The sequence below is a fragment of the Physeter macrocephalus genome, chromosome 6 (genome assembly GCF_002837175.3).
Source record: "Physeter macrocephalus isolate SW-GA chromosome 6, ASM283717v5, whole genome shotgun sequence".
Classification (NCBI taxonomy): Eukaryota; Metazoa; Chordata; class Mammalia; order Artiodactyla; family Physeteridae; genus Physeter; species Physeter macrocephalus.
The window spans coordinates 40,944,733-40,970,994 of record NC_041219.1 but is presented as its reverse complement, the minus strand read 5'-3'; the positions used below and the strand labels follow the sequence as shown (position 1 = coordinate 40,970,994).

The 26,262-nt window shown below is 47.5% G+C and overlaps 1 protein-coding gene across 1 annotated transcript in view; it reads left to right on the top strand.

Annotated features, from left to right (window-relative positions):
* Positions 1 to 26,262, top strand: part of LARGE1 (LARGE xylosyl- and glucuronyltransferase 1) — a 404,132-nt gene that overhangs the window by 94,192 nt on the left and 283,678 nt on the right. The window contains exons 3-4 of the mRNA XM_028490584.2: positions 5,287 to 5,369; positions 23,982 to 24,105. Coding sequence (XP_028346385.1) covers positions 5,287 to 5,369; positions 23,982 to 24,105 — 207 coding nt within the window. The remainder of the gene's footprint in view (positions 1 to 5,286; positions 5,370 to 23,981; positions 24,106 to 26,262) is intronic.

Here is a 26,262-nt window from a genome sequence, read left to right as displayed (position 1 = left end):
CTGGGAGGTCCTGCCTCTCCACCCCCTGTTCCAGCAGCTGCAGTCCAGAATCTGGGCCGAGCCTGACTCCCCCCAGCCCCTCTGCACATACGCCAGCGTTTAAGTAGGTTTCCCCTCCCGCTCCCAAAGGCTCCCGGTTACGAGATGCTTTCACTACGTTGTGCCCCCAGGCAGAATGCCTGGCCTTCAGGGTCGCTGCTCATGGGGTTGCTGGTGGACACGTGGCTGGCTGGAGTGTTGATTACTTCTGCCGGCACCACAGTTTGTCTTCCATCCCTTGGTTTGGTCTGAATTTCTTTGGGAACAGTGCTTATTTTTCTCTTGCATGCCTGTATGAGAAAACAGCCCTATGGGGATTTTTTCCTGTTGGAGGGCAGTTCTCTTTCAGGTTACATGGAGACTGGCAAGCGCACAGTTATAAATCCCTGCTAACCCTGAACAGCAGCAGTGAAGGGTGCCCTGGTCTCATTACTGGAAGGCCCTCTCTTCCCGGAAGCTCTCCCTGCCTCTGCTCGGTCTGGGGTGCTGCTGGCTACTCTGGGGGCAGGGACGCCGAGCTTGCCACCACAGAAGCCTCTGCGGTCCCTGCTGGGGTTGTCTGGTTGGCTCTTTCTCTCTCTTCGCTTGACCCAGGGGATGAAGGCTGATTGACGTGTCGATCCTTTGAGCCCAGCACAGTGCCTGGCACATCAGTCTCCAAAAACCCTCCTGTCATGTCTGAATTCTTCCTGCAGGCCCTAAAAGTAAAGGTCACTCACTTGACCCCGGTGGCATCAGGAATGAGAGCCTAGCTCTGGCACTCTAACCTGTATCTTCGGGTGCAGCTTGCAGCACTGTATTCAGGACTAAAGGGAGTGGGCAGGAAGCTTTACCGGCTTCCTTAGAAAGAGCCTTGTGGTCCCTGTGTCTGAGAATTTTGTATAGTGCCTTAAAATTTTGTTTTGAGTAAATTTTATTTTATTTTTTTTTTGGCCGTGCCGCACGGCTTGTGGGATCTCAGTTCCCTGACCAGGGATCAAACCCCGGCCCCGGCAGTGAAGACACTGAGCCCTAACCGCTGGACTGCCAGGGAATTCCAGAGTGCCTTAAAATGTATAACTACAATCTCTCCATTCTCAAGTTAGTTATATTGATACTCTCCTGCCTCGTTTTATTTTAGAGGTCAGTGATATATCTATGGATGCTCCAAAATCATCTGTGGTTCCCTTCCAGCCACCAGGACAAATGGGGTGCTGAGGAAGGATCACTGGAATTTGGTCTGGTCTTGGCAGGAAACGGGGGGACACTCACAAAAGAGGTGGAGAGGGTTTAATGCAGGGTTAAGGGGAACCAGCGAGGGTGGTACAGCTCCCACGAGGGAGTCACTACAACCCCTGGGCCCGAGAGGTGCAGGCAGGAAGCCCTGTAGAACCCAGCAAGAAGTGGACATAAAGAGGGGGACCTTTGGACTCCCGCTAGGGTCTCCCATTGGCCCAACTCAACCAGGAACCAGAAGCAGGAGGAACCCAGTTAATTCGGTCTAAAAAAATCAGGCTCTTGGGGCACAGAGCCAGTTGGAGAAGGGCAGAGGGTGAGTCTAGAGGAGCAAAGAAGAGCGTCATCACGCTACCTGCAGACTTTCTGACCAATAAAGGCACGTATGACATCTACCAAGTGTAGGGCAGAAGTGGACCAGTGGTCACAGAATCTGATGTTTAGACCCTTCCCTTTGGGAGTTGGAATGTCCTTGTATCTGTGACCGTCTTTAAGCCACCACACTGAGAAACTTGAAAACCTGGACTTCATAGCTTCAGATCAGAAAGTTCTCATGGTAAGGCAGGCCATGTGGGCACCCCTGGTCTTTCAAGGAACCTTCATCCCTGTTCCCGGACTGTCTCCGCTCCTACCCCAAGCCCTGCCTCACTCCTGCCATTCGCTTCTGCACCCACAAAGTTTGGGACCACCCCGAACTCTTCCAAGCGCGTGCTCGTGACACTCCAATTTTCTGCTTTCCTGGGTGGCAGGGCTCTGCCGCAGCGGCTCCAGAGGATGAATTTATTCATGGTGGCAGGTGTACTGGATGAAACTAAAGAGATTGGAAAATTATGTAAAATGTTTGAGAATGTGCATGCTTGTGCTTACATTTAATGGGCCCATTTGAAAACGTCCCTGAACCCTGAAGCCAAGACAAAGTTTGATATCTCGGAGGCCAGGTGTTTAAATATTTGCAATTCCAAAGAGCCTGATTCAGCGTGCTTTTACCCATTCTCATCCCCGCCCTGGCTGTGTCTCTCACGTGCAGGCGTTTCCCTATCCGTTTCCTTCATGATTTAAACAGTGACAGTTGCATCCACATTACAGGCTTTGATTCCGAGTCTTCTGGAGATGTTATCCGGAGATAAGCGGGGCTGTCGTCATTTTACAGGTGGAGAAGTTGAGACATGCAGAAATGAGTTTGAGAAAGGTGGCTTTGGTGCCCCGTGAGATCTTAGCCTCCCCCGCCCCCCCTCCCCATCCTGAAAACCTGGACCTTTTGCACAGCATCGTTTTTTTGGTGGAATGCCTCCTGTGCATTGTAGGATGTTGAGCCCCATCCCTGGCCGCCACCCACCGGGTGCCAGTAGCCCTGCCACACCCCCAGGAGTGACAACCAAAGATGAGGCCAGACATTGACGCCCGTGCTGGGGGAGGCAGAGGGGAGTGAATTAGCCCCTGTTGAGAACCACCGCCTCCCAGCAGGGTATTTTAAGATCTTGAGCATAGGAGATTGTTAATTGGTCTGAGATGGGGCTGGGGCACAGGGTGTATTTTTAAAATCTTTTGGGTGTTTCTGATGTACCACCAGCAGGGTGAAGAATCTCTTTTGCAGAATTCAAATCCCATCTCTCAGCCTGTTTCCTGACCTGTAATACTGAAATAGTAACACTGTACTTGCTTGTACAACTAAACCGGGCAATCTGTGTGCTCAGTACAGTACCTGGAATGTAATAATTGGCTCAGTACATATTAGCTCTCAGTGTGGTGATAGTTCGTCTCTTTTTATCTTCCCTCGTCCTCCTTCTTGATGCCCAGGTATAAGTCCGGAGGAGGGACCCTGTAGCCCTGATCCAGGAGTCGGGGTTTGTGTATTGAGTGTGGGGTTGAACCTGTCAGGGAGCCGAGGGCACAGTAGATGGGTCAGGCAGGGTAGGGCCTGATACACGGGGCGAAATGGGGTTCTTCGGGACGGGGAGGGGCAGGTGCAGGGGTGAGAGGCTCTGAGAATCCCGCAGCTGCGGGTGAGCCCGCGATTTCAGGATTTCTCGAAATGAGGATCTGGATGAAGCTGAGGTTCAGCTCCTGGCGTCGAGAGTGGGTGGCTGCGGTGCAGTGAAGGTCACTGGAGTTGAAGAGGTCCTGGAAGTGCATTCCAGGCTCTTGGCTGGTTTATCCTTGAGATGGTTAAACTTCCCTTGGTGATGTGAGGAGGCACGGAGCTGAAAGTGGGTCTGGGGAAGCCTGTGTGGCGGTGACCAGGACATCAGAACTGCACTGCAGTTGGAAGCGGCTCATGAGGATAACAGGGAATCTGGGAGCCGTGCCCTGGGAGGAAGGGCCATGTGTGTGGTTCTGAAAACAGAGAGGCACCTATCAAGACCTCTCCCTCGAATTTCAGTATTGGGTGCCCTGGGGAACATACTGGTTCTGCAATACTCCCAGGACAGAGCAGGGCTGGAGTGGGTGTTAGTAGGCAGGTTTCAATTCGAGGGAGGCTGTGCTTTGGTAAAAGGACAACATGGAGAGGCAGGAACCCCCCCCCCGCCCCCCCGTTTCTTCCAGCTGTTCTGAGAGAGGCTGGGCAACTTCCTAAAGGGGATGCCCTAGGGCAGTACTACTTTCCAGTCTTTGTCAGGTGTGGCTCCCACAGAGGATGATAATTGTATGCTACAAGGAGGTGAATAGGAAAAATTGCTGGCAGCAGAGGGCAGCCAAGCCTGAGGGGTAGCCCTGCCTGGTAGCCTGGAGATCTCACTTGACGAGATGAGCGTCTTCGCCGCCTGTAATGCGTTTCACGGCACACCAAGGTGCCAAGTCACCCCGTCTGGGAAGCTCAGCTCTTGAGGACGTTTTTGCTGTGAGTGGACTGCAGTGTGCTGTATTTCTGCACGTGGCATAGTTCCCTTCCGTGACATCCTGCAGGACACGTGTCATGCCCCTCATGTTACAGTGATTGGTTAACGGACAGACTGGGGCCCATGCTCTCGAGTGCTTGGATGAGATGACCCATCCTCGTCCCATTGATTCTGCCAGGCTTCAGTTCCTTGAGTGGCATCCCAGCTGGGGCCCGTAGGTGTTTGTTGGTCCCTTTGCCCTGTTTTCAGGTTACCCCTGACCTGAGACATCTTGTGAGAACGTTTCCCAAACTCTGAGCCACCACGGCTCTGTCTGAGATCTCCGATTGTCAGTTCATCCTTTCAGGGCGTGTTACTTTCAGAGGGCAGCCAAGCCTGAGGGGTAGCCCTGCCTGGTAGCCTGGAGATCTCACTTGACGAGATGAGCGTCTTCGCCGCCTGTAATGCGTTTCACGGCACACCAAGGTGCCAAGTCACCCCGTCTGGGAAGCTCAGCTCTTGAGGACGTTTTTGCTGTGAGTGGACTGCAGTGTGCTGTATTTCTGCACGTGGCATAGTTCCCTTCCGTGACATCCTGCAGGACACGTGTCATGCCCCTCATGTTACAGTGATTGGTTAACGGACAGACTGGGGCCCATGCTCTCGAGTGCTTGGATGAGATGACCCATCCTCGTCCCATTGATTCTGCCAGGCTTCAGTTCCTTGAGTGGCATCCCAGCTGGGGCCCGTAGGTGTTTGTTGGTCCCTTTGCCCTGTTTTCAGGTTACCCCTGACCTGAGACATCTTGTGAGAACGTTTCCCAAACTCTGAGCCACCACGGCTCTGTCTGAGATCTCCGATTGTCAGTTCATCCTTTCAGGGCGTGTTACTTTCTCTTCTCTTGTTACCAGTTGTCACTGCCTGCAGGCATGGGGGCACGGGACTCACTGTTTACCTATTCAAGCCAATCGCCATTTCTCTCCTCCCCAAAATGTAATTGAAAAGAGCCTTAATGGTTTCCAAATGATGATAGCTCCATAAACCGATTCAAAAGGCCTTAATAAAACTGTCTCGAGTTATTCTTCACAGCTGCCGCCAATGCTTTTTGTGTCCCAATGATCCCAGCAAGAAATAAGGGCACTTTTTCGTGCGGTCCAAAGCGCCAGGAAAGTCCTCTTCCTCCATCTAACTTCTCCCCTGCTTTCTTTGCTTCCAGACAATCCACGTTGCCATTGTCTGTGCCGGATACAACGCCAGCCGGGATGTTGTCACCTTGGTGAAGTCTGTCCTGTTTCACAGGTAAGCGTGACTCTTGTCCTCTGCGGGCTCACGTGTATAGCTGCCAGCCTGTGCCTTTCCTCCAGGAAGGGTTAAATAAAAGCAACATTTCTCATCCATCATTTAAGCTGCCATGAAAATGTAATTATTGTCTGAAACCCTGGGGAGATTTTCGTGTTACTAATGTTTAACAGCAGTGATGAGGTGCCCTCTCGCAATGTTTAGAAGTGTAGCTCTTAGACCTTAAGGGACCTTCAAGGACACTCCAGATTTGCTACTTCAGTTTCTCCATTGCCTTCCCCTGCCTGACAGTCATCATACCTCCATTGACACTTCCCTGTTGGCAAGTTGTGTTATGGACTGAATTGTGTCCCCCTGAATTTTATCTGTTTGAATCCTAAACTCCAGGACGTCAGAATGTGATTGTATTTGGAGATAGGGCCTTTCAAGAGGTAATTAAGTTAAAATGAGGTCATATAGGTAGGCCCTAATCCAGTATGACTGAGGTTTTTATAAGAAGAGAAGATTAGGACAGAGGGACAGCCATTTACAAGCCAAGGGGAGAAACCTTAGAAGAAACCAACCCTGCTGACACCTTGATATTTTGGACTCCTAGCCTTCAGAACTAGAGAAAATAAATTCCAGTTGTTTAAGGCACACAGTTCGTGGCATTTTGTTGTGGCAGTTCTAGCAAGCTAATACAGGATGCTTATTCTATTCCAGTGTAGCCCATCCCACCTCCGGGCGTTTCTGACCATTAGACAGTCCTGCCTTATATCAAACTGGACTTTTCCAACTGGTAGATTGTGTGATGAAGCCCATTGGTGCTAGTGCATCACCATGGAGACAGTCATACAAAGGCTGGATTCCTCTTCCACCTGGAAATGACAGTCCCTCCTGAGTCCTCTGTTCTCCAAGTTAAACTCCTGCCATTTGCTTTTTTTTTTTTTTTTTCATTTGCTTTTATAATACTTTTTCATGGCACTTTTTTCGGGGTTTGTGTATTGAGTGTGGGGTTGAACCTGTCAGGGAGCCGAGGGCACAGTAGATGGGTCAGGCAGGGTAGGGCCTGATACACGGGGCGAAATGGGGTTCTTCGGGACGGGGAGGGGCAGGTGCAGGGGTGAGAGGCTCTGAGAATCCCGCAGCTGCGGGTGAGCCCGCGATTTCAGGATTTCTCGAAATGAGGATCTGGATGAAGCTGAGGTTCAGCTCCTGGCGTCGAGAGTGGGTGGCTGCGGTGCAGTGAAGGTCACTGGAGTTGAAGAGGTCCTGGAAGTGCATTCCAGGCTCTTGGCTGGTTTATCCTTGAGATGGTTAAACTTCCCTTGGTGATGTGAGGAGGCACGGAGCTGAAAGTGGGTCTGGGGAAGCCTGTGTGGCGGTGACCAGGACATCAGAACTGCACTGCAGTTGGAAGCGGCTCATGAGGATAACAGGGAATCTGGGAGCCGTGCCCTGGGAGGAAGGGCCATGTGTGTGGTTCTGAAAACAGAGAGGCACCTATCAAGACCTCTCCCTCGAATTTCAGTATTGGGTGCCCTGGGGAACATACTGGTTCTGCAATACTCCCAGGACAGAGCAGGGCTGGAGTGGGTGTTAGTAGGCAGGTTTCAATTCGAGGGAGGCTGTGCTTTGGTAAAAGGACAACATGGAGAGGCAGGAACCCCCCCCCGCCCCCCGTTTCTTCCAGCTGTTCTGAGAGAGGCTGGGCAACTTCCTAAAGGGGATGCCCTAGGGCAGTACTACTTTCCAGTCTTTGTCAGGTGTGGCTCCCACAGAGGATGATAATTGTATGCTACAAGGAGGTGAATAGGAAAAATTGCTGGCAGCAGAGGGCAGCCAAGCCTGAGGGGTAGCCCTGCCTGGTAGCCTGGAGATCTCACTTGACGAGATGAGCGTCTTCGCCGCCTGTAATGCGTTTCACGGCACACCAAGGTGCCAAGTCACCCCGTCTGGGAAGCTCAGCTCTTGAGGACGTTTTTGCTGTGAGTGGACTGCAGTGTGCTGTATTTCTGCACGTGGCATAGTTCCCTTCCGTGACATCCTGCAGGACACGTGTCATGCCCCTCATGTTACAGTGATTGGTTAACGGACAGACTGGGGCCCATGCTCTCGAGTGCTTGGATGAGATGACCCATCCTCGTCCCATTGATTCTGCCAGGCTTCAGTTCCTTGAGTGGCATCCCAGCTGGGGCCCGTAGGTGTTTGTTGGTCCCTTTGCCCTGTTTTCAGGTTACCCCTGACCTGAGACATCTTGTGAGAACGTTTCCCAAACTCTGAGCCACCACGGCTCTGTCTGAGATCTCCGATTGTCAGTTCATCCTTTCAGGGCGTGTTACTTTCTCTTCTCTTGTTACCAGTTGTCACTGCCTGCAGGCATGGGGGCACGGGACTCACTGTTTACCTATTCAAGCCAATCGCCATTTCTCTCCTCCCCAAAATGTAATTGAAAAGAGCCTTAATGGTTTCCAAATGATGATAGCTCCATAAACCGATTCAAAAGGCCTTAATAAAACTGTCTCGAGTTATTCTTCACAGCTGCCGCCAATGCTTTTTGTGTCCCAATGATCCCAGCAAGAAATAAGGGCACTTTTTCGTGCGGTCCAAAGCGCCAGGAAAGTCCTCTTCCTCCATCTAACTTCTCCCCTGCTTTCTTTGCTTCCAGACAATCCACGTTGCCATTGTCTGTGCCGGATACAACGCCAGCCGGGATGTTGTCACCTTGGTGAAGTCTGTCCTGTTTCACAGGTAAGCGTGACTCTTGTCCTCTGCGGGCTCACGTGTATAGCTGCCAGCCTGTGCCTTTCCTCCAGGAAGGGTTAAATAAAAGCAACATTTCTCATCCATCATTTAAGCTGCCATGAAAATGTAATTATTGTCTGAAACCCTGGGGAGATTTTCGTGTTACTAATGTTTAACAGCAGTGATGAGGTGCCCTCTCGCAATGTTTAGAAGTGTAGCTCTTAGACCTTAAGGGACCTTCAAGGACACTCCAGATTTGCTACTTCAGTTTCTCCATTGCCTTCCCCTGCCTGACAGTCATCATACCTCCATTGACACTTCCCTGTTGGCAAGTTGTGTTATGGACTGAATTGTGTCCCCCTGAATTTTATCTGTTTGAATCCTAAACTCCAGGACGTCAGAATGTGATTGTATTTGGAGATAGGGCCTTTCAAGAGGTAATTAAGTTAAAATGAGGTCATATAGGTAGGCCCTAATCCAGTATGACTGAGGTTTTTATAAGAAGAGAAGATTAGGACAGAGGGACAGCCATTTACAAGCCAAGGGGAGAAACCTTAGAAGAAACCAACCCTGCTGACACCTTGATATTTTGGACTCCTAGCCTTCAGAACTAGAGAAAATAAATTCCAGTTGTTTAAGGCACACAGTTCGTGGCATTTTGTTATGGCAGTTCTAGCAAGCTAATACAGGATGCTTATTCTATTCCAGTGTAGCCCATCCCACCTCCGGGCGTTTCTGACCATTAGACAGTCCTGCCTTATATCAAACTGGACTTTTCCAACTGGTAGATTGTGTGATGAAGCCCATTGGTGCTAGTGCATCACCATGGAGACAGTCATACAAAGGATGGATTCCTCTTCCACCTGGAAATGACAGTCCCTCCTGAGACCTCTATTCTCCAAGTTAAACTCCTGCCATTTGCTTTTATAATACTTTTTCATGGCACTTTTCTTCTGTCCCCTCACTGTTTTGATTGATATCTAGTTATATTCTGAGTGTATCCAGAATTGGGCCTACAGCTCCAGCCAGTGTCCTTGGGCTCTGCTCTAACATTCTTTCTTACCAAGGGTTTGGATGAAACTCATCCGTAGCTGCAGCGAACAGCATGGAAATGTATCAGATAACCACGGCGGGATCCAGAAGGGTCTTAGCAGTAGGAGCAGTCATGAAAAGCTCCCACAGTTTAATTGAACAGTGATCAATGTGAAGTTTTACATCCAAATCTGTCAACAGCATAAATGGAGATGGGAGAGATGGTGGACACCCAAGACATACCCACCCAGCAAGAAAATGGGATTCATCTTGTGTCCACTTCCTCTCTCAGTCCCCCAACCAGCCCATCTCTCACTGATGCCTTGAGGTCCTCCTTCGTAAATAATTTTCAGTTCCACCCCTTCCCCTCCATCTCCACTGTGACTGTCATAGTTCATGTCTACCTGTACTCTCAGCTGTGCTTTCTGTCTCCCTGACCCACCCTCCCTAACGTCAGAACGATATTTCAGACATGCAAATCTGATTTCCTAAAACCTTTCCTTAGCTTCTCCTTGTCGAGGGAAGAGAATTGAATCTCTTTACTGTGGCACACAGACCATCGGGATGTGATGTCCTTCTCAGCAGTGTTCTCTTTCTCCTCCTTGCTGTTTCTTCATGCTCCAGTAGCACTGATCTGCTGGCAGGTCCCCACCCTCTCCAAGGTGCGCCCTGCCTGTTGTTTTCCTCTTGCTGCTCTCTCTGCCCATTTCTCGCCCCCCAGCCTCTCCCTGCCACCCCAGTCTGGCAAACTCCTTTTATCCTTGAAGCCTTTGTGTAGGCATCATTTCTAACCAGAAGCCTGGGTCGGGGCTCCCCTTCTACCAGCCCATAATACCCTGTGTATCTTTCTATCATTATATTTATTACATTGTAATTTATTTATATATTCATGTTATATCTTCTGTAGTAGAATCTGGGGCTTCTGGAGACAGACACCGTGCCTTATTTTTCCTGTTTTCCCAGTATCTCAGCAAAGTACTTAACATGTATTATATGCTCAGTAAGTGTTGGCTTGTTTAATAAGTGAACCTAGGAGACTGCATTAATAAATAACCTGAAGAGTGTTAATTCAACCAGTTACCTACTGGCCCAGGTTTAGTTCGATTTCACATTCAGGCCGCCATATAGCTCAGTGATGTTCAGCAGATCATCTCACTCTTGAGACTTTAGTTTGTATATCAGTTAGCTTTTGCTAGGAATCAGTTCACCCCAAAACTGACTTGGTTGAAAACAGCATTTCTTAGCTCAGCTGTTTGTACTGAACTCACGTGGCTGGTTCTTGCTGGGCCCCCAATGTTCCTGCAGTCAGCTGGCAGGTTAGCAGAACACCAGATTCACTGCCTTCTGGAGCAGGGAGAGGTGAACAACCAACAAATACATTACAGGATCAGTTACTGCTAGGGGTGCTCAGGTCCTCCTTGTAGCTCTGTCCGGTTGCCACTGTGATTTCAGTTGTACATCTGAGGAGGAGATGGGAATGCCGAATGAAGAGGGGCCCTTTCCCAACACCATGGCTTCTGTGCATTTTTGAGACTCATGGTTCTGCAGCCTTCATCTGCCCCTTGAAACCAGGCATTATGTAGGCTAAGCATTGAATCAGATGAGTGGTTCTCAGCCTTTATGTGTTTATTGCTTGTCTCCACTAAAGAACTGGGGTCCCTCCCTGATTGAAAAAAAAAAAGCCCACTCTTTAGAGAAGAGTATTTGCATGATTACAGGTTGTCATGCTTTTTCTCAATTATGGCACATTTAAGGTCATAAAACCTAAATAATTCCAATAGTTGTTGAAATCGTAAGAATCCTATTGAGTATAAACTTTTACTTCTACAGCAGCTGAAGCACAAAGAGGTTAAATTTAAAAATAGCAGTAGTGGGCTTCCCTGGTGGCGCAGTGGTTAAGAATCTGCCTGCCAATGCAGGAGACACGGGTTCGAGCCCTTATCCAGGAAGATTCCCGCACGCCGCAGAGCAACTAAGCCCTGCGCCGCAACTACCGAGCCCGCGTGCCACAACTGCTGCAGCCCGCGCACCTAGAGCCCGCGCTCCACGACAAGAGAAGCCACTGCAATGAGAAGCCCGCGCACCACAACGAAGAGTAGCCCCTGCTCACCGCAGCTAGAGGAAGCCTGTGCGCAGCAACAAAGACCCAACGCAGCCAAACATAAATAAATAAAATAATAAATAAATTTTTTAAAATAGCAGTAGTTTTATTATCAGCTGCTGATGGCATGCCATGCTTTCATGGAGGCATGGGGATTTGAGAAGAAAGCAAATTCTCAGTATGTGGTATGAACATTCTACACCCGACATCAGTGACTACTTGATCTCCTTGGACCGAATAGCCAATTAAGTCCCTCCCATCCTTGAAATTCTACAGATGAGAATTATTCTGTGAATTGATATGCTGGTGATAATGATTTGAGATATCAAGACAAAAGGACCTTTGAAAGACATTCAGCTCAGAAAGTCCAGCTATAAATAGCTTCATTGTTTCCGAAACACGCTATGAGGATTAACTAATACTTGATTATAAAATACTTTGACAAATGGAGTACCTTCCTAATGTTAATAATATAGTGGTGCAGGATGCTTCTTTTGGCTTTCACTGTTAATTACAGTAATTAGATTTATTTTCCAGACAAGAGTTTTAGCAAAATTTCATTGAAGGTTTGCTTTGTCACATCAAATCAATTTTGCTTCTGCAGCACGCTTAATGACAGTGGGAACACTATATTTTAAAAGATAGTAAAAGTATTATGGGCACTCTTATATGCTGATGCTGGCACTAAAGAATTGCTATAACCTTTAGAAAGAAAGTTCATAGTATTATGACCAAGACATTTACCCTATGACCACTTTAGGGAGTCTGTCTTAAAAGGATAACCCTAATTACAAAAAAAAAGTTTTTGCAAAATATTGCTTGTGGGCTTCCCTGGTGGCGCAGTGGTTGCGCGTCCGCCTGCCGATGCAGGGGAACCGGGTTCGCGCCCCGGTCTGGGAAGATCCCACATGCCGCGGAGCGGCTGGGCCCGTGAGCCATGGCCACTGAGCCTGCGCGTCCGGAGCCTGTGCTCCGCAACGGGAGAGGCCACAACAGAGGGAGGCCCGCGTACCACAAAAAAAAAAAAAAAAAAAAAAAAAATATTGCTTGTAGTCATAAAAATTCAAATAATACTTAAACAATAAGTCTAAATAATGGAATGTCCTCTTATAGTAAACCGTAATCTTAGTTGGTTGTAAAACGTATGTCATAACATGGACAAGTGATATTTTATGATATAAGGTGAGTGACAACACAATTCAAAAACTCATGCATAACATCGTTCCACTATATCAATACATGCACACATGTGTGGCATGCATACAGATACACATATACATGGTTGAAATACAGGGGGTGAAAGAATAGCAAAACATACATGAAAAATGGAATTTTCGTATATTGTGTCTGGGGTGGTAGAAATACAGACGATCTTGGTTTTGTTTTCTCTTTATATATATTTTTGGTCATCTTACTCTGCACCCTCTATGATGAAGAAAAAAGGAGGATGAGAAAAATAAATACAAAATAAATGTGAGCAAAGGTTTACCTAGTAGAAAATAACACAATATGTGTCTGTGTCACCTAGATGGGAGACTATTTAAAGAAGAATTGGGGGGATGCCTGTAACTCCAATCCCAGTTGCAGATAAACCGGGAAGTATAGCTGCTCTTCAAGGAAACCGAGCTTTTAGTGAGCAGAGGAAAAAGTATATATATTCACTTAGTCACTAAGCGCTTACCTCCTGGGCAGGAAATCGGACCAGCTTGTAAACATTTAATATTCGTTTGCTGGGATGATCTACTTACTCTTATACCACAGCCCTCTTGGCAGGAAAAAGCTGGGTGATTTGCCTTACCTTGCATGTCAAACAGCTGGGGTTTTGTGCGTGTGTGTGTGTGCGCGCGCGTGTGTGTGTGCGCGCATGCCCGTCTTTTTTTTTTTTTTTTTTTTAAGCTTTACTTGTGCCCCTCAAGAACAGAGAGGATAAAACAGCATCTTCGTGACCAGTGTCTGCCTCTAATTGTCTTATTGCTTATTCAGGCTTAAACTTGTTATAGAAGCAGTTTCCAGATTTTGAAGGGAGGAACCTAGGATTTAAGTAAAAGAAACCAGAAGTAGGTTCTGATTCTGGACTTTCCATCTATGAGCTGGTGACCCAGCAGGTCAATGTACTTCTTAGAGCTTTGCCTTGCTCCCCAGCCTCTCATAGAGCCCTGTTGTGAATATCAAAAGAGGTGATCGATGTGAAACATTTATGTATTTTATTTATTTAACAAATAGGAAGGTAGTTCTCATTCTACATCAGACTGTGTTCTGAGTGTTTTTCAGATATGAATGCATGGAATGTTCATGTAGTTCCATGGTGTGGTTACTGGTATCCCCATTTTATAGATGATGAAACTGAGGATCCATATGTGAAGTCAAGGCTCAGGGTCACAGAGAGGAGGGGCAGGGCTGGGTTTGGACCCAGTCAGTCTAGCTTCAGAGTCTGAGCTCTTGAAAAGTTACCATTTTGAGTATCATTTTCTTATTTTTATTTTCATTCATCATTTTGGGTGACCATGTAGACATTATTATTATTCCTGTGATTTCCATTATCATCCTCAATACCCCCCAGGTGTGTGTTTTTGAGGTGTTAAGTATATATAGTGGTTTTAAAGGCCTGGACATGAGTGTTGTAGTAAGACTTAAGAAAATCGCATGGAGGAAAGAAAAGAAAATGGTAACTATGTGAGGCAATGGATGTGTTAATTAGCTTGATTGCGATGATGGTTTCACAATGTATACATGTATAAAAATATCACCTTTAATGTTTTCAAAGTATTTAATGTACACCTTAAATATATACAATTTTTATTTGTCAATTTTACCTCACTAAAGTTCAGGGAGAAAAACAGCAAGGACGTGTAGAATCTGTGCACAGGTAAAAGAGCTATGCTATTTAGTCACGCACGTATATGTAAAACCAAAAAGAATTAATTCGTATAATTCAGATGCCAAGGATAGGTCATTGTATTTGACCTTCATCCCAACCCTGTACAGTGGATGCCGTTACTCCCACAAATGGATGAGGAAACTGAGGCTCAGAGAGGTTAAATAGCTTGTTCAAGGTCACAGGTGAATAAGTGATGCTCCTGGGTTTCCAGCCTTGGTTCCAACCAACCCTGGAATCCATGCTGCTTTTACTACACCATGAGGCCTTTGATTTGCTCTGTTCTTCTCCCCTGGAGAGCTCTTCTGACATGATACTGACTTGTCCTCGATTCTTCCCACATTATCAAGGCCACTTGTCCTCCCCCAAACCAAGAACTCACACTGAAAAACCCTCACTCGGGCTGCTGTGGTTTTCTGCAGTGAGTTCCATTTAAATCTCTCAGTGTAACAGGTTCACTGAGCATTCGAGTTGCTGTCACAGGCTCTTTCTTTTTCTAAAACTGCAATTCCATTGTAACCTTAATAATTAAGGATTATTTCAACTCGGCTGTCCCTGTATATTTTAATAAAAAACACACTGTGGATTGCCTTACAGGGGCTGTGGCACATTCCTGACAAAGTAAGAAAGGAAAAGCAGGGAGAAAGCTAGGGTTTAATCATCTTTGCCTCTTTGTATTACCATATTTATTGCATCCCAGCCTGGAACAGGGGAGCAGTTAAGGAAACCAGAGGCAGCAGGAGCATTGCTCATTATGAGCAAAATCTGCAGGCTGTGCTGAAGATGAAGCATGCACTTGCTTCCTTCTTTGTTAAAAAAGTGTGATCTGGTCTGAATTAGAACAGACCTAGTGTCTGTGTTGCTTGAAGCCGACCACGTAGACCCCATTGTATTTGAAGATGTGTACTCAAGCTTGCCTGTTCAGGTAGAAGCCTTTTCTCATGGGCTTAAAGCAGTGCTCCCAAATGCATATGTAACTGGTGGACTGGTATAAAAGACTATTTCAGATGTTATGTAGATGTAAAGTTAAATAACATTGAATCATATATTAAGAAAATTATTCCTTTCGTGATTCTTCTGAATGAGTTCTTATTATCTGCAGTTTATGAAACTCGTTTTGGTGTAAATATGTTCTTAACATCTGTCTAACTCTTGCTAATTTACCTCTGGACAACAGAGAATAGTATGGAGGTTCATCACCTCTGGCTGATTTGGGGAATTGGAGGCCTCTATCTTTAAAACATTTTTACCTTCCTGAGTTAGGAGCCAATTGCAAAATAAGACTCAGAAGTTACACATGGAGAATGAAATATCACCTCTACTGCTGTTAGTCCTGAACTGTGGGATGTTCTTTCAATTGTGGGTTCTTCTTTGGCCTCATGAATTGGGCTTACTTACAGTCTGAGCCAACCTGGACAACTGCAGGCCTTCCCCACCTGGGCAAATGATTTACTGAACAACACAGTTCCCCAAGGAAAGAAGCCCAGAGACAGCTGAACAGACCAGGTCTCAATCCCCCTCCCAAACTCGTAGGTCAGACCATCACTCCACATCTCAGGCCAGTAAGTAAGCATTGGGATGTAGATCACATACCATGAAATTCACTCTTGAAAAGTGGTTTTGAGTATAGTCAGAGTTATGCAGCTATCACCACTATCTAACATTAGACCATTTTCTTCATCTTGTAAAGAAACACCCATATGTATTAGTAGTCACTCCCCATTTCCCCCTCCCTCCATCCCCTGGCAACCACTAGTGTACTTTCTGTTTTTATGGATGTGTTTATTCTGGACATTTCATATCAACAGGATCATGTACTGTTTGGTCTTTTGTGACCGGCTTCTCCTACGTAGCATAGTTTTCAAGGTTCATCCATGTTGTAGCACGTGTCAGTACTTCATTCCTTTTTATTGCCTAGTAATATTCCGTTGTATGCATGTACTACATTTTGTTTATTCATCAATTGGTGGCCATTTGGGTTGTTTCTACTTTTTGACTATTATGAATAACGCTACTCTGGATGTTTGTGTTCAAGCTTTTGTGTGAATATATGTTTTCATATTTTTTCATATGTAACGAGGAGTGGAATTGCTGGATAACTCAGCAATGCTAACTTTGCTCAATTTTCTGAGGAACTGCAAAACAGTTTTCCAAAGCAGCTACAGTCATTTTAGAATTCCACAAGTAGCAAATGAGCGTTCCAGTATCTCCATATCTTTATCAACACTTGTTATCATCTGTCTCTTTATTTTAGCCATGTTAGTGGGTGGGAAGTGGTGTCTGAGTTTTGATTTGCATTTCCCTAGTGACTAGTGATGTTGAGCATCGTTTCCTGTGCTTATTGGCATTTGTATATCTTCTCCAAGAAATGACCATTCAGATCCTTTGCTCCGTTTTTAACCTGCTAACTTGTCTTTGTCTTGAATTATGAAAGATCTTTACACATTCTTGGTTTTAAGTCCCTTATCAGACATATGCTTTGCAGATATTTTCTCCCATTCTGGGGCTGTCTTTTTCACTTTCTTGATGTTGTTTTCTGAAGCACAAAAGTTTTTAATTTTGAAGACCAGTTTATCTGTTTTTCTTTTGTTGTTTGAGCTTTAGATGTCATATCTAAGAAACCATCACCTAACCCCAAATTAAAAGATTTACTCTCACATTTTCTTCTAAGTGCCTCTACACCTAATTTCCAGGTAATTGTGTCCACTCTGAGGGAATTTGGTTCTCTTTGGTAATCATTCATTTGTCCGTTCATTCATTCTTTCAATAAACAATCACTGGATGATTATATCTACAAGGAACTGTTAAAAATCTGAGGAAAAGATCATCAACAAAATGTAGCTTCCAGTGCCAAGACTCCATCTAACAGGGAACAGTTGCACAAATCCACAAATTTTGAGCTCTGATATCAGTGGGAGGCACTAAGAAAGGGCATCTGACTCCATGGAATGGCTTCCTTGGAGCCGTGGCGTCTAAATTGAGAACAGAAGGCTGGAAGCAGGAAGTGCGGCAACGTGTAGGCGGTTGTGGAAGCCGCGACAGCGTGAACACAGCCTGTGGGAGAACGTGGCCAAGTCCTGGACCTGACTCGTGGCCAGGCACTTTCTAGGCACTAGGGTTGTAGAGGGGGTTAACGAGAGAGTAGGTGCTTTGTGAAACGAGAGAATCTCTACCCTAGACAGCTCACATTCTAGTGGAGGGTGGAGATAGACCTGCTGATGAAGATGGAGATTTCTAATACTAGTCAGTGCTAGGCAGAAACCAAACAGGGCGGTGGGGTGGGGAGTGATGGGGAGGGAGAGGGGCAGTTTGGATAGAGTAGCCATGGAGGGCTTCCTTGAAGAGATGACACTTCGCTTTATTCTTGAAGGAGGGGTAAGAGGTGGCCACATGCAGGTCTGCGGAGGACAATGGCTGGAGTGCAGGAGGGAGTGGGGAGGCGTGAGATGGATGGGGACAGGGGGAGCTCATTGAAGGTCCCCTTAGCTCCAGGCGGAAGGCTGTATGGTGAGCAGGGGATCATGTGATCATTTTAGAGAGTTCAGGGCTTTCACGACGGACGAGCTATTGGAGGGAGCAAGCTCAGAGATCAGGGAGAGAAGGGGTGAATATATTCATAAGATGTTACTGAAGGCTAGTTGGGATAATAATAGCTAATATTTATGAAGTCCTTACTGCCTGTGAGTCACCCTTCTAAGGCCTTTATATAGTTTAACTCAGTTAATCGGACAGTAACTATGAGGTAGGAGCCATCAATATCAACCCCATTTTACAGATTTGGAAACTGAGACTAAGATTAAAAAGCTCACTCAAGGTCACATCATTTGTGACAGGACCTAGATAAGAAGCAGCCAGGCGGTCTGTCTTCAAAGACCCAACCATGAGACTAACGCTGCCTCTGGGGACTTGCGGTTGACTGGGTGTGTGGGACGTGGGCGGGGAAGGAGCCCAGGTGACAGTCCCATTTCTGGCTTGTGAGTGTGGGTGAATGGTGCACCTTTCACTCAGGCAGGGAATTCAGGAGGACGGACACGTGTAAGGGGCCAAGAGAGGACAACATGAGCCCCTATTTAATATGCCAGGCGCTGTTCCAGGGGGTGGGATACACCAGTGAGTGACCAACCAGGTCCCTGTCCCCATGGAGCTGACATTCTTGGTTTGTTAGGAGGGTTGTAATTGGGTCGTCTTCATTCCAGGGGGCCCATGGGATATGAAGTGGGACCATCTGGTTGGCAGCCGGATTCAGGAGTTAAAGCTCAAGGGCGACATTCTGGCTCGCCCAGGGGCTCTATGAAAAGTGGTCTGGGCCATGCTTTCAGGTGCTTTCCTCGTGGCCGCTGGAGGTGCAGCTGACGGGACCCACATCCTTGTGATGGTACCCAAGGTGGAACATTAGCAGAGCCCCTCCAGGTGTTCATACTCCCCGCGATGAGACGTGAGCTCCTGCTGGCTAGACCGCATCGGATTACTGAGACGGGGTCAACAAACTGTCAGGGTCCTGGCGGTCCCCTGAGCTGGGGACTGTGTGTCCTCTGATTAAGCGTTTTCTTACTTGTCTAATGAGGGAAGCTGATGAGGCTCACTGACCCCTTTGACAATGCAAACACCTAGTTTAGCCCTAAAGATGAGCCCAGTGTCTTTCTGGAGTTACACTCCCTTCTGGAGAGATGCTTTAAATAGACCAGAGGAAGAATGCAGAAGAGGGGGAAAGCCTCACACAAATGCTTGCACCACCCTCCTCTGAGAGCCTGTTCCTCTTAGCCACGCTGGTCCATCTTCTGCTCGGTAACTAGATTAACCTCCTCAATTACAACTTCAGTCTGCTGCCTGCTGAGCTCCCCAGACCTTGTCTGGCTGTCTTCCTGTTGTTAATACTGTCTCTCTCTCCTTTTTTTCCTCCCCATTCCGGGCATACACTAGGTGTTCAATAAACGTTGTTGTGTGATCCACTCAAATAAGACTATTGTTCTTTCACTGACATACGGTGGACTTTCCCACCTCTGTTCCTTTCCTTATTCTGTTACCTCCTGCAGAATGCCTTCCTCTATCCTCCACCTTTTTGCATCCAAAGGTCCGGTTTACTTGCCACATCATCCATGGACACTTCCTAGATTCTCCACTAGTGAGAAGTGGTCTCTCCCACCCTTATACTCCAGTGGCATGTATGTTCCTCCTTGTGGAACCGTCCTGTACAGTTGTGCAAGTTGTTCACTATCCAGTTCCAGGAGTACCTTCACTCACCGTCCATGTCAGTGTCTTCAGGTGGCTCCCTGCGAGCTGTGCCATTCCCAAGCTTTACGGCTGTGTGTGTAGCCCAGCGTTATGGCACACCGGTGTTCTAACGTTTATGTGGTTATTTGTATTCTTTCTCTGTCTCTGCCAGATTGATTGCTGCCTGAAGAGAGGACTCTGAGTCATTCATTGCCTAAATCCCTATTCTGCCTTACTTGCTGCTTGATAGCTCTTTGTTGGGTGTTTATTCATTCAACTCATTTTTTGTCTGAATGGAAGAATTAATTGAAAATACTTCCTTTGAAAAGTGATGCAAAAGCAGCAGAGAAAATAACAGTTTCGTAAGTTAATGTAGATAATAGTTGTCCTAGCCCATTCAGGCAGCTATAACAAAATAGCACAAACTGTGTGACTCATAAACAAGAGAAATTTATTTTTTTTTCTCAGTTCTAGAGGCTGGGAAGTCCAAGATCATGGCACCAGCATGGCCTGACTCTGGCTGGGGGCCAACTTCCTGATTCCAGACTGAAGACTTCTCTCTGTGTTCTCATGTGGTCAAAAAACAAGAGGACCTCTTTTATAAGGGCACTAACCCCTTTCAGGAGGACTCTTCCCTAGTGACCTAAATACCTCCCATAGGCCATACTTCCTGGTATCATCACCTTAGGGGTTAGGATTCAACATATGAATTTGGGGTGGGGGGCAACGAACATTCAGACCATACCTATTGTTAGCATATATTGAAATATTACATGCCAGGTATTTGCTAAGTGCTTTATATACATCACTTAATTGTCACAATTACCCAATGTACTACTGCTTACTTACCATTATTGTTTCTGATTTGAAATGAAGAAACTGAGGCATAGAGAGATGAAGTCACATGCTTTCGGTCACTCGGTTAGTCAATAATGCAGCCAGGGTTCTGACCCAGATGTCCTGGAGCAGAGCGCCAGCCCTGAACCGTTGATGCAAGCATGCCATCAGCTGCTTTTCCTTCTTATGGGAATGTGAATGGTGACAGGGAAGGAGGGGCGCTGGCTTTCTTCCCCTGTTGTACCAGTGTTTCTTGAGCACCCGTTATTTGCCATCCTCTCTGCTGGGCACTGGGGGTGGCGATGAAAAGATGGTTCCTGTTCTCAGAGGCCTCGCGGCGGAGAGAAGGAGCCAGGTGTTTGAATTTGTATCACACGGTGCTTTGCTGTAAGTGGTAGATTAGCTTTTCATTTGAGGTGCCCAGTTAGCAGGAAAAGGGAGGGATGAGGATGGGCTCGCAGAAGGCTTTGAGGAGGAGATGACTGACAAGGGAGTTTGAAAGGAGGAACAGGTACTCGGGGACCTCCAAGTATCAGGGGTGTATCCCAGGGAGAAGGAACGGCCCAAAGATCCAGATGTGTGGAAAACGTGATGCGTTGGGGCAAATATGAGTATCTTGATCTGTTTGGTATTGTTACCCCATGTCTAAAATTAAGCCATCTCTCTACTGTGGATAAAAATGCAAGGTGACAGTTGTACAGATTTATCGTCATTCATTCTTGATACATAAGACTCCTGTCGCGGCTCGTGGGAGAGGGGGATGACTGTGCCAACACTGAGGGCTAAGGGGACCCTCTGACTTCCAAGTAGCTGTCTCTGGCTTAGCGTCCGGGTAAGTCACTGGCCAATGAACAAATACACCATCACTCCCTCATGCCACCAGTCATCACCTAGGACTGCTGGCAGCTTCTTATAGGGAAGCTACCTATAGGGCTTCCAGGGAAGCTGTAAGGCAGGCATGCCCCTTCCTCCTGAGTATAGACAGTTTGTTTTTGTGTGGTTTTTTTGTTTGTTTGTTTTTGCAGTACACGGGCCTCTCATTGCTGTGGCCTCTCCTGCTGTGGAGCACAGGCTCCGGACGCGCAGGCTCAGCGGCCACGGCTCACGGGCCCAGCCGCTCCGCGGCATGTGGGATCTTCCCGGACCGGGGCACGAACCCGCGTCCCCTGCATCGGCAGGCGGACTCTCAACCACTGCGCCACCAGGGAAGCCCCTGAGTATAGATAGTTTAATGGGAGAGTTTGCAGTGTTCACGCAATGGGTGCCATGGAGAAATTCAGCAGTGCTGATTGCTCCTTTGGGTCATTTGTTCAGCTCAGCACCCTGAGCACCTGTTATGTGTTTGGCAGGTTGGCCTTGGATAATAACTTTCCTCAGGTCTAGACTCATCTACCCAGTTCCACCTGGCTTTGCCACCCTCACCTTAAACTTGGTATACCCAGTCCCAAACCCATTATCTCCCTCCAGTGTGCCTTTCTTCTTGTAGCCCCTGTCCTGAAAGAATCACCACCAGCCCAGGAACCCCAGTGTCTTCCTCTTCCTCTCCATTTCCCCCATATCTAAGATCTCTTCTCCTGAAATTCCTCTAGATTCCACTTCTCTGTTGCTCTTCCCCAGACGAAGTCGGATTCTTGTTTCGCATTCACCTTATCTCCTAAATGAGGTGTTCACCTCTGTTCCCCTTAGCTGCCCGCTCTCCAGCGCCTTTCCCACTCTTCATTTCGTTTATGGAACTCCTGCTGCATCCCAGGCACGGAGTTCGATCATGGGGCTCTCCATTTCAACACAACTGGCATCATCCTTTACTCCCCTGAGCTCACGGTCGAGGGGGGATGCAGACCAGTAAACAGGCCACCACAGCCTAAGGATGGGCACAGATGCTTAGATGACCGTGCATTAGGAAGGGCCCCCGGCTTAGTCATGGGTCCTCAGGGAAGGATTCTAAGAGCAAATGATGGCAGACCTCAGAAGTGAAGGCTGGGTGAGAGAGAACCAAACGCTGGATGGGGGCTGTGGAGGCGGGGGAGGAGGAGGAGGAAGAAGGAGAGGACAGGACCATGAGAGCAGGGATGGTGGCCTACCACCATGTCCCCAGCATCCTGCTCGTTACCTGGTGAACAGTGGGTGTTTAATAAGTATAGAGTGAGCAAATGCAAGAGGGTTTCCTGCAGAGTAAACGGTATGTGCAAAGGCCCAGGTGGAGAGAGAGCACGAAGGCAGGGGGAATTGAAAGAAATCTGTGTATCTAGGACTTAGAACAGGGCTGGGGAGCGATTGCAGGAGGCTGAGAGCTATGGGGCCAGTCTGTTACTCCCCCCGCCGAGCTGATCAAATCCAGACTGTTTAAGCGGGCGTTCATTGCACCGCTCCCTATGCACTTGCATCTCTCCCCTTCTCTGCTCGAACCCCCGAGTCCCTGCTAACCCTTCCCTTCCCATCACACTCTCAGCACCCCCTGGGCTCCAGCCAGAGTCTCGTGTTATTCTCCTTGGATCGAGTCCCCTCTTCTCTGCCAAGAATAAAGTCATTTATCCTTCAGGGCACTACTTCTCCCAACTCTTACACATTCTTCTGACCGGGTCCAGGCTGCTTCCCACCAGCTAGCTATTTTACATTTGGTAGTGTATATATGTCCCTGCCACTCTCACTTCGTCCCAGCTTCCCCTTCCCCCTCCCCGTGTCCTCAAGTCCGTGCTCTAGTAGGTCTGTGTTTTCTTTACTCTCCTGGAACCTTGTGTTCTGCTGTAGCTGTTATCACAGTCCACCTCCTGTTTATATTTGGGTTTATATTTAACTGTCTCTAAATAGTAAGAACTCCTTGAGGTTGGGGTGGGCGAGGTCGTTCTCATCTTTAGATTTCCAGAGGTGCTCGTTCGTGGTATTACCATGTATGCTGTTAGTCTTACTAGAACAACGATATTTCTGATAATAGTTCTTCTGGGTTGAACTTCTGGTTTGTGCCTGGTGGTCCCTCAAGAAGGCGTATCTGCTGTCTGTTATTATCCCATCTATGTCTCTTGTTGAGATGCATCATATATTGTACTTCTTATCTCATCTAATTGACCCAGTAGCCCGTAGAGGAAGTTTTTCACATTTTGCAGAATGAAGAAGCAGCGGTGCAGAGGTATAAGTGACATGCTCAAAGTCCTCCCCTAATAGATGCCAGATCTGGGCTTCAAACCCATTTCCATTTGAATTGGAAGCTTTGCCCTTGTGTACTGCTGGTCTGTATTTTGGGTGCTGGCTCAGTGTAACAGCGGGTCAACTAAGGTAGAATGCATAAAGGCTTTAGAAATGTTACAAGTGAGGGTGGGCTGATACTCAGTCATGGGAGCCCCAGGTGATGCCATCGTGGCTGCCTGTTTCTCTTTCGGAGAGGAACAGGCAGAAGGTAGGACTTAGTGCTGTGCTGGGGGAGAAGTGCCTTGCCCCCTCCACACGGCCGGTCCAAAGACCTCATCCTTTGTCCACGTGCTTCTGCACTGATGCCGGTCCATCCAGGTGGGAAGGAGAAAGCGTTGACCAAATTGTTACACATGCTCTACTTAAGATTTTTAGAAACACAGATGCCCTAGTATCAGGTATGGCAGTTGGCTTGCATTGAATGTCACCAGTGGTTTTACCCTTTCTGGTCCTTGGTGGCCACGTTTCTGAAATCCTGAGGTTGGATGTGACATCCTCTCTCCTTCTCAGCTCTGACATCCTCCCCAGTAGGTAACATGCCTGATTGTCCTTCATCACTGCTGTTAGAAACTGGCCACACGTTACCAGCTGGTAAGAGTGTGTCTCTGTGGCCTTAGTTCTCCCTCCTGACTCTCCTCCTCTCCCGCAGGCGGAACCCCCTGCATTTCCACGTCATCGCCGACTCCATCGCCGAGCAGATCCTGGCGACGCTCTTCCAGACCTGGATGGTGCCTGCCGTGCGAGTAGACTTCTACAACGCGGATGAGCTCAAGGTACCGGTGGGAAGGGAGGTCAAGCAGGATGCTTTTCTTGTTTATGGTTTAGGAGACAGCAGCAAAGGCAGAAATCTCAGCTCGCAAACTGGAAACGTCCAGGGTATAACTGAGGGTGTTTGCCACTTGAATCTGATTTGATTATCTGAAGCATTAAAGCAACCATTTCTTGAGCACAGAATGCGTGTTGGTCTGTGCAGTTCTGGCCACCAAGGCTTTCTGTGGAGGCTGGAGGCTACTGGCCTGGTCCGTATCTAAAGAAGGCCTATAGTGGCCAATATCTAGAGAATTCTGTTACCCGGTGAGGTCAGCGCTGAGTCCGACAGGCCTGGGTTTGAATTCGTATGTTGTCATTTGCTGGTCATAAGACACAAAGTAAACAAGCTATACCTTTGGATCTGTTTCTTCATGAGTAGAAATGTACTTATAACACCAACCTCATGGAGTAATTAAGAGGCTCAAATGAGAGAACATATGTGAATGTGCTTTAAAAGACTATGTTGGGCCAGAGGGTTTCAACCAAGGGAGACTCATTTGGCCACGTCATTCCCTTGCTTAAAATCCTCCTGTGGGGGGAAAAAAAAAAATCCTCCTGTGGTATCACGTGGTCTGCATCAAGCTTGAGAGTCACAGTCTGATTTAAAAGTCCTGCATATTCTGGCTCTTGACTCTTCTTCCAGTCTCATCTCTGACCATTCCTGCCATTTTGCTTATTACTCAGCTTGAAGAAACCACCTCTGGGTTCTCTGCCCTCCCTCCTGCATTTGAGCCTTTGCTTCTGCTGTTCCTTCTATCTGACACACCCTTCCAGCCACCTGTCACAGCTCCCACTCATCCTTCAGGACTCAGCTCCATGGCTACCCCCTCTGAGAACTTCCCATGACTCCTCCAGGAAAGAGGAGGATGTTTTCTGTTCACTTGCCCGTCGACTGCTTTAGTTTAGAACCTTCTTAACAGGGGACGGGGCTGGGAGCACATATTGTTCTTTTCTGTATTTCTGGCGCATTTGTTGGTACCCTGTAATGCTTGTGGATTTAACCAATTGCTGTTATTAGTGGAACATGTAACTTTGCAGAAGCCGTTGCTGCTCTGTCTCCAGTCACCTTGGGAAGGACTAAACACCTAGGCATGAGGCAGATTTTAGCCAATTGCTTGGTCTAAAGCTCATAAAGCCATTATCTTTTCATTTCAGAGCCATAGCATTTTAAATAGATCACAAAGATGTTGGCCGGAGTTTCTCATTTTCCTGTATTTCAGGCTCTGAGGTTGATCGAGATGTTCAGAATTTAGCATTTGGGGATTGTCGTGGTAATTTGTGTGCCATTCCAATCTATTCTGAGCTAAAATTGATTAACACTCTCAAAAAGGGAAAAACAAAATTTAGCAAATTGCTACGCTAATTAAGGTGAAAGCAAGCCACTCTGTCTCCCGGGGTCTGAGGGCCAACACCGTGGGGAAAAGCAGCAGAGGGAGGGGCCCCGCCTGGCACAGCAAGCATGTTCTTTCTTAGAGCAGTCCTGTGTCTGTGCCCTGTGCGGGCCTGCGCCCCCTCTGCTCTTTGAGGAAACACGAAGTAGTGGAAAACCCCAGCTTCATTTCCCATCTTGCCATTAAAGAGCTATCTGATTTGGGTTCTGAGCCTTGGCTTGATCAGCTGAAAATGGGTGGAACCCTGCCAGCTGCGGAAGAAGATCCTGGATTAAATAAGATAACTCATGTGAAGGCCCAGCAGTGCCTGAAATGCGGCAGGTTCTTAGCAATCCCTCATTCCCCTTTGCAGCCATGGCAATATAGGATTAAAATGCTCTTGATTGAAGGCCCATGGGGAAATCCACGGGCAGTTGGGAGGTTGAAAGGTAACGCACGGTGGCCTGTAAGCTGCCCCTGGGAACCCCAAGGCTTCCTTAGGGTCTTGGAGAAAAGGAGGGGACTGGTGTGGGGGAAGACTAGGGCTCTGACTCCCTCATGCCCACCTGAATCCATGTATCCATTATTTTTACACACTGGAGTTTTATCCATTTGAATTGAGGACTCCATGGCTTAAAAAATAAGAATTAGGGCTTCCCTGGTGGCGCAGTGGTTGCGCGTCCGCCTGCCGATGCAGGGGAACCGGGTCCGCGCCCCGGTCTGGGAGGATCCCACATGCCGCGGAGCGGC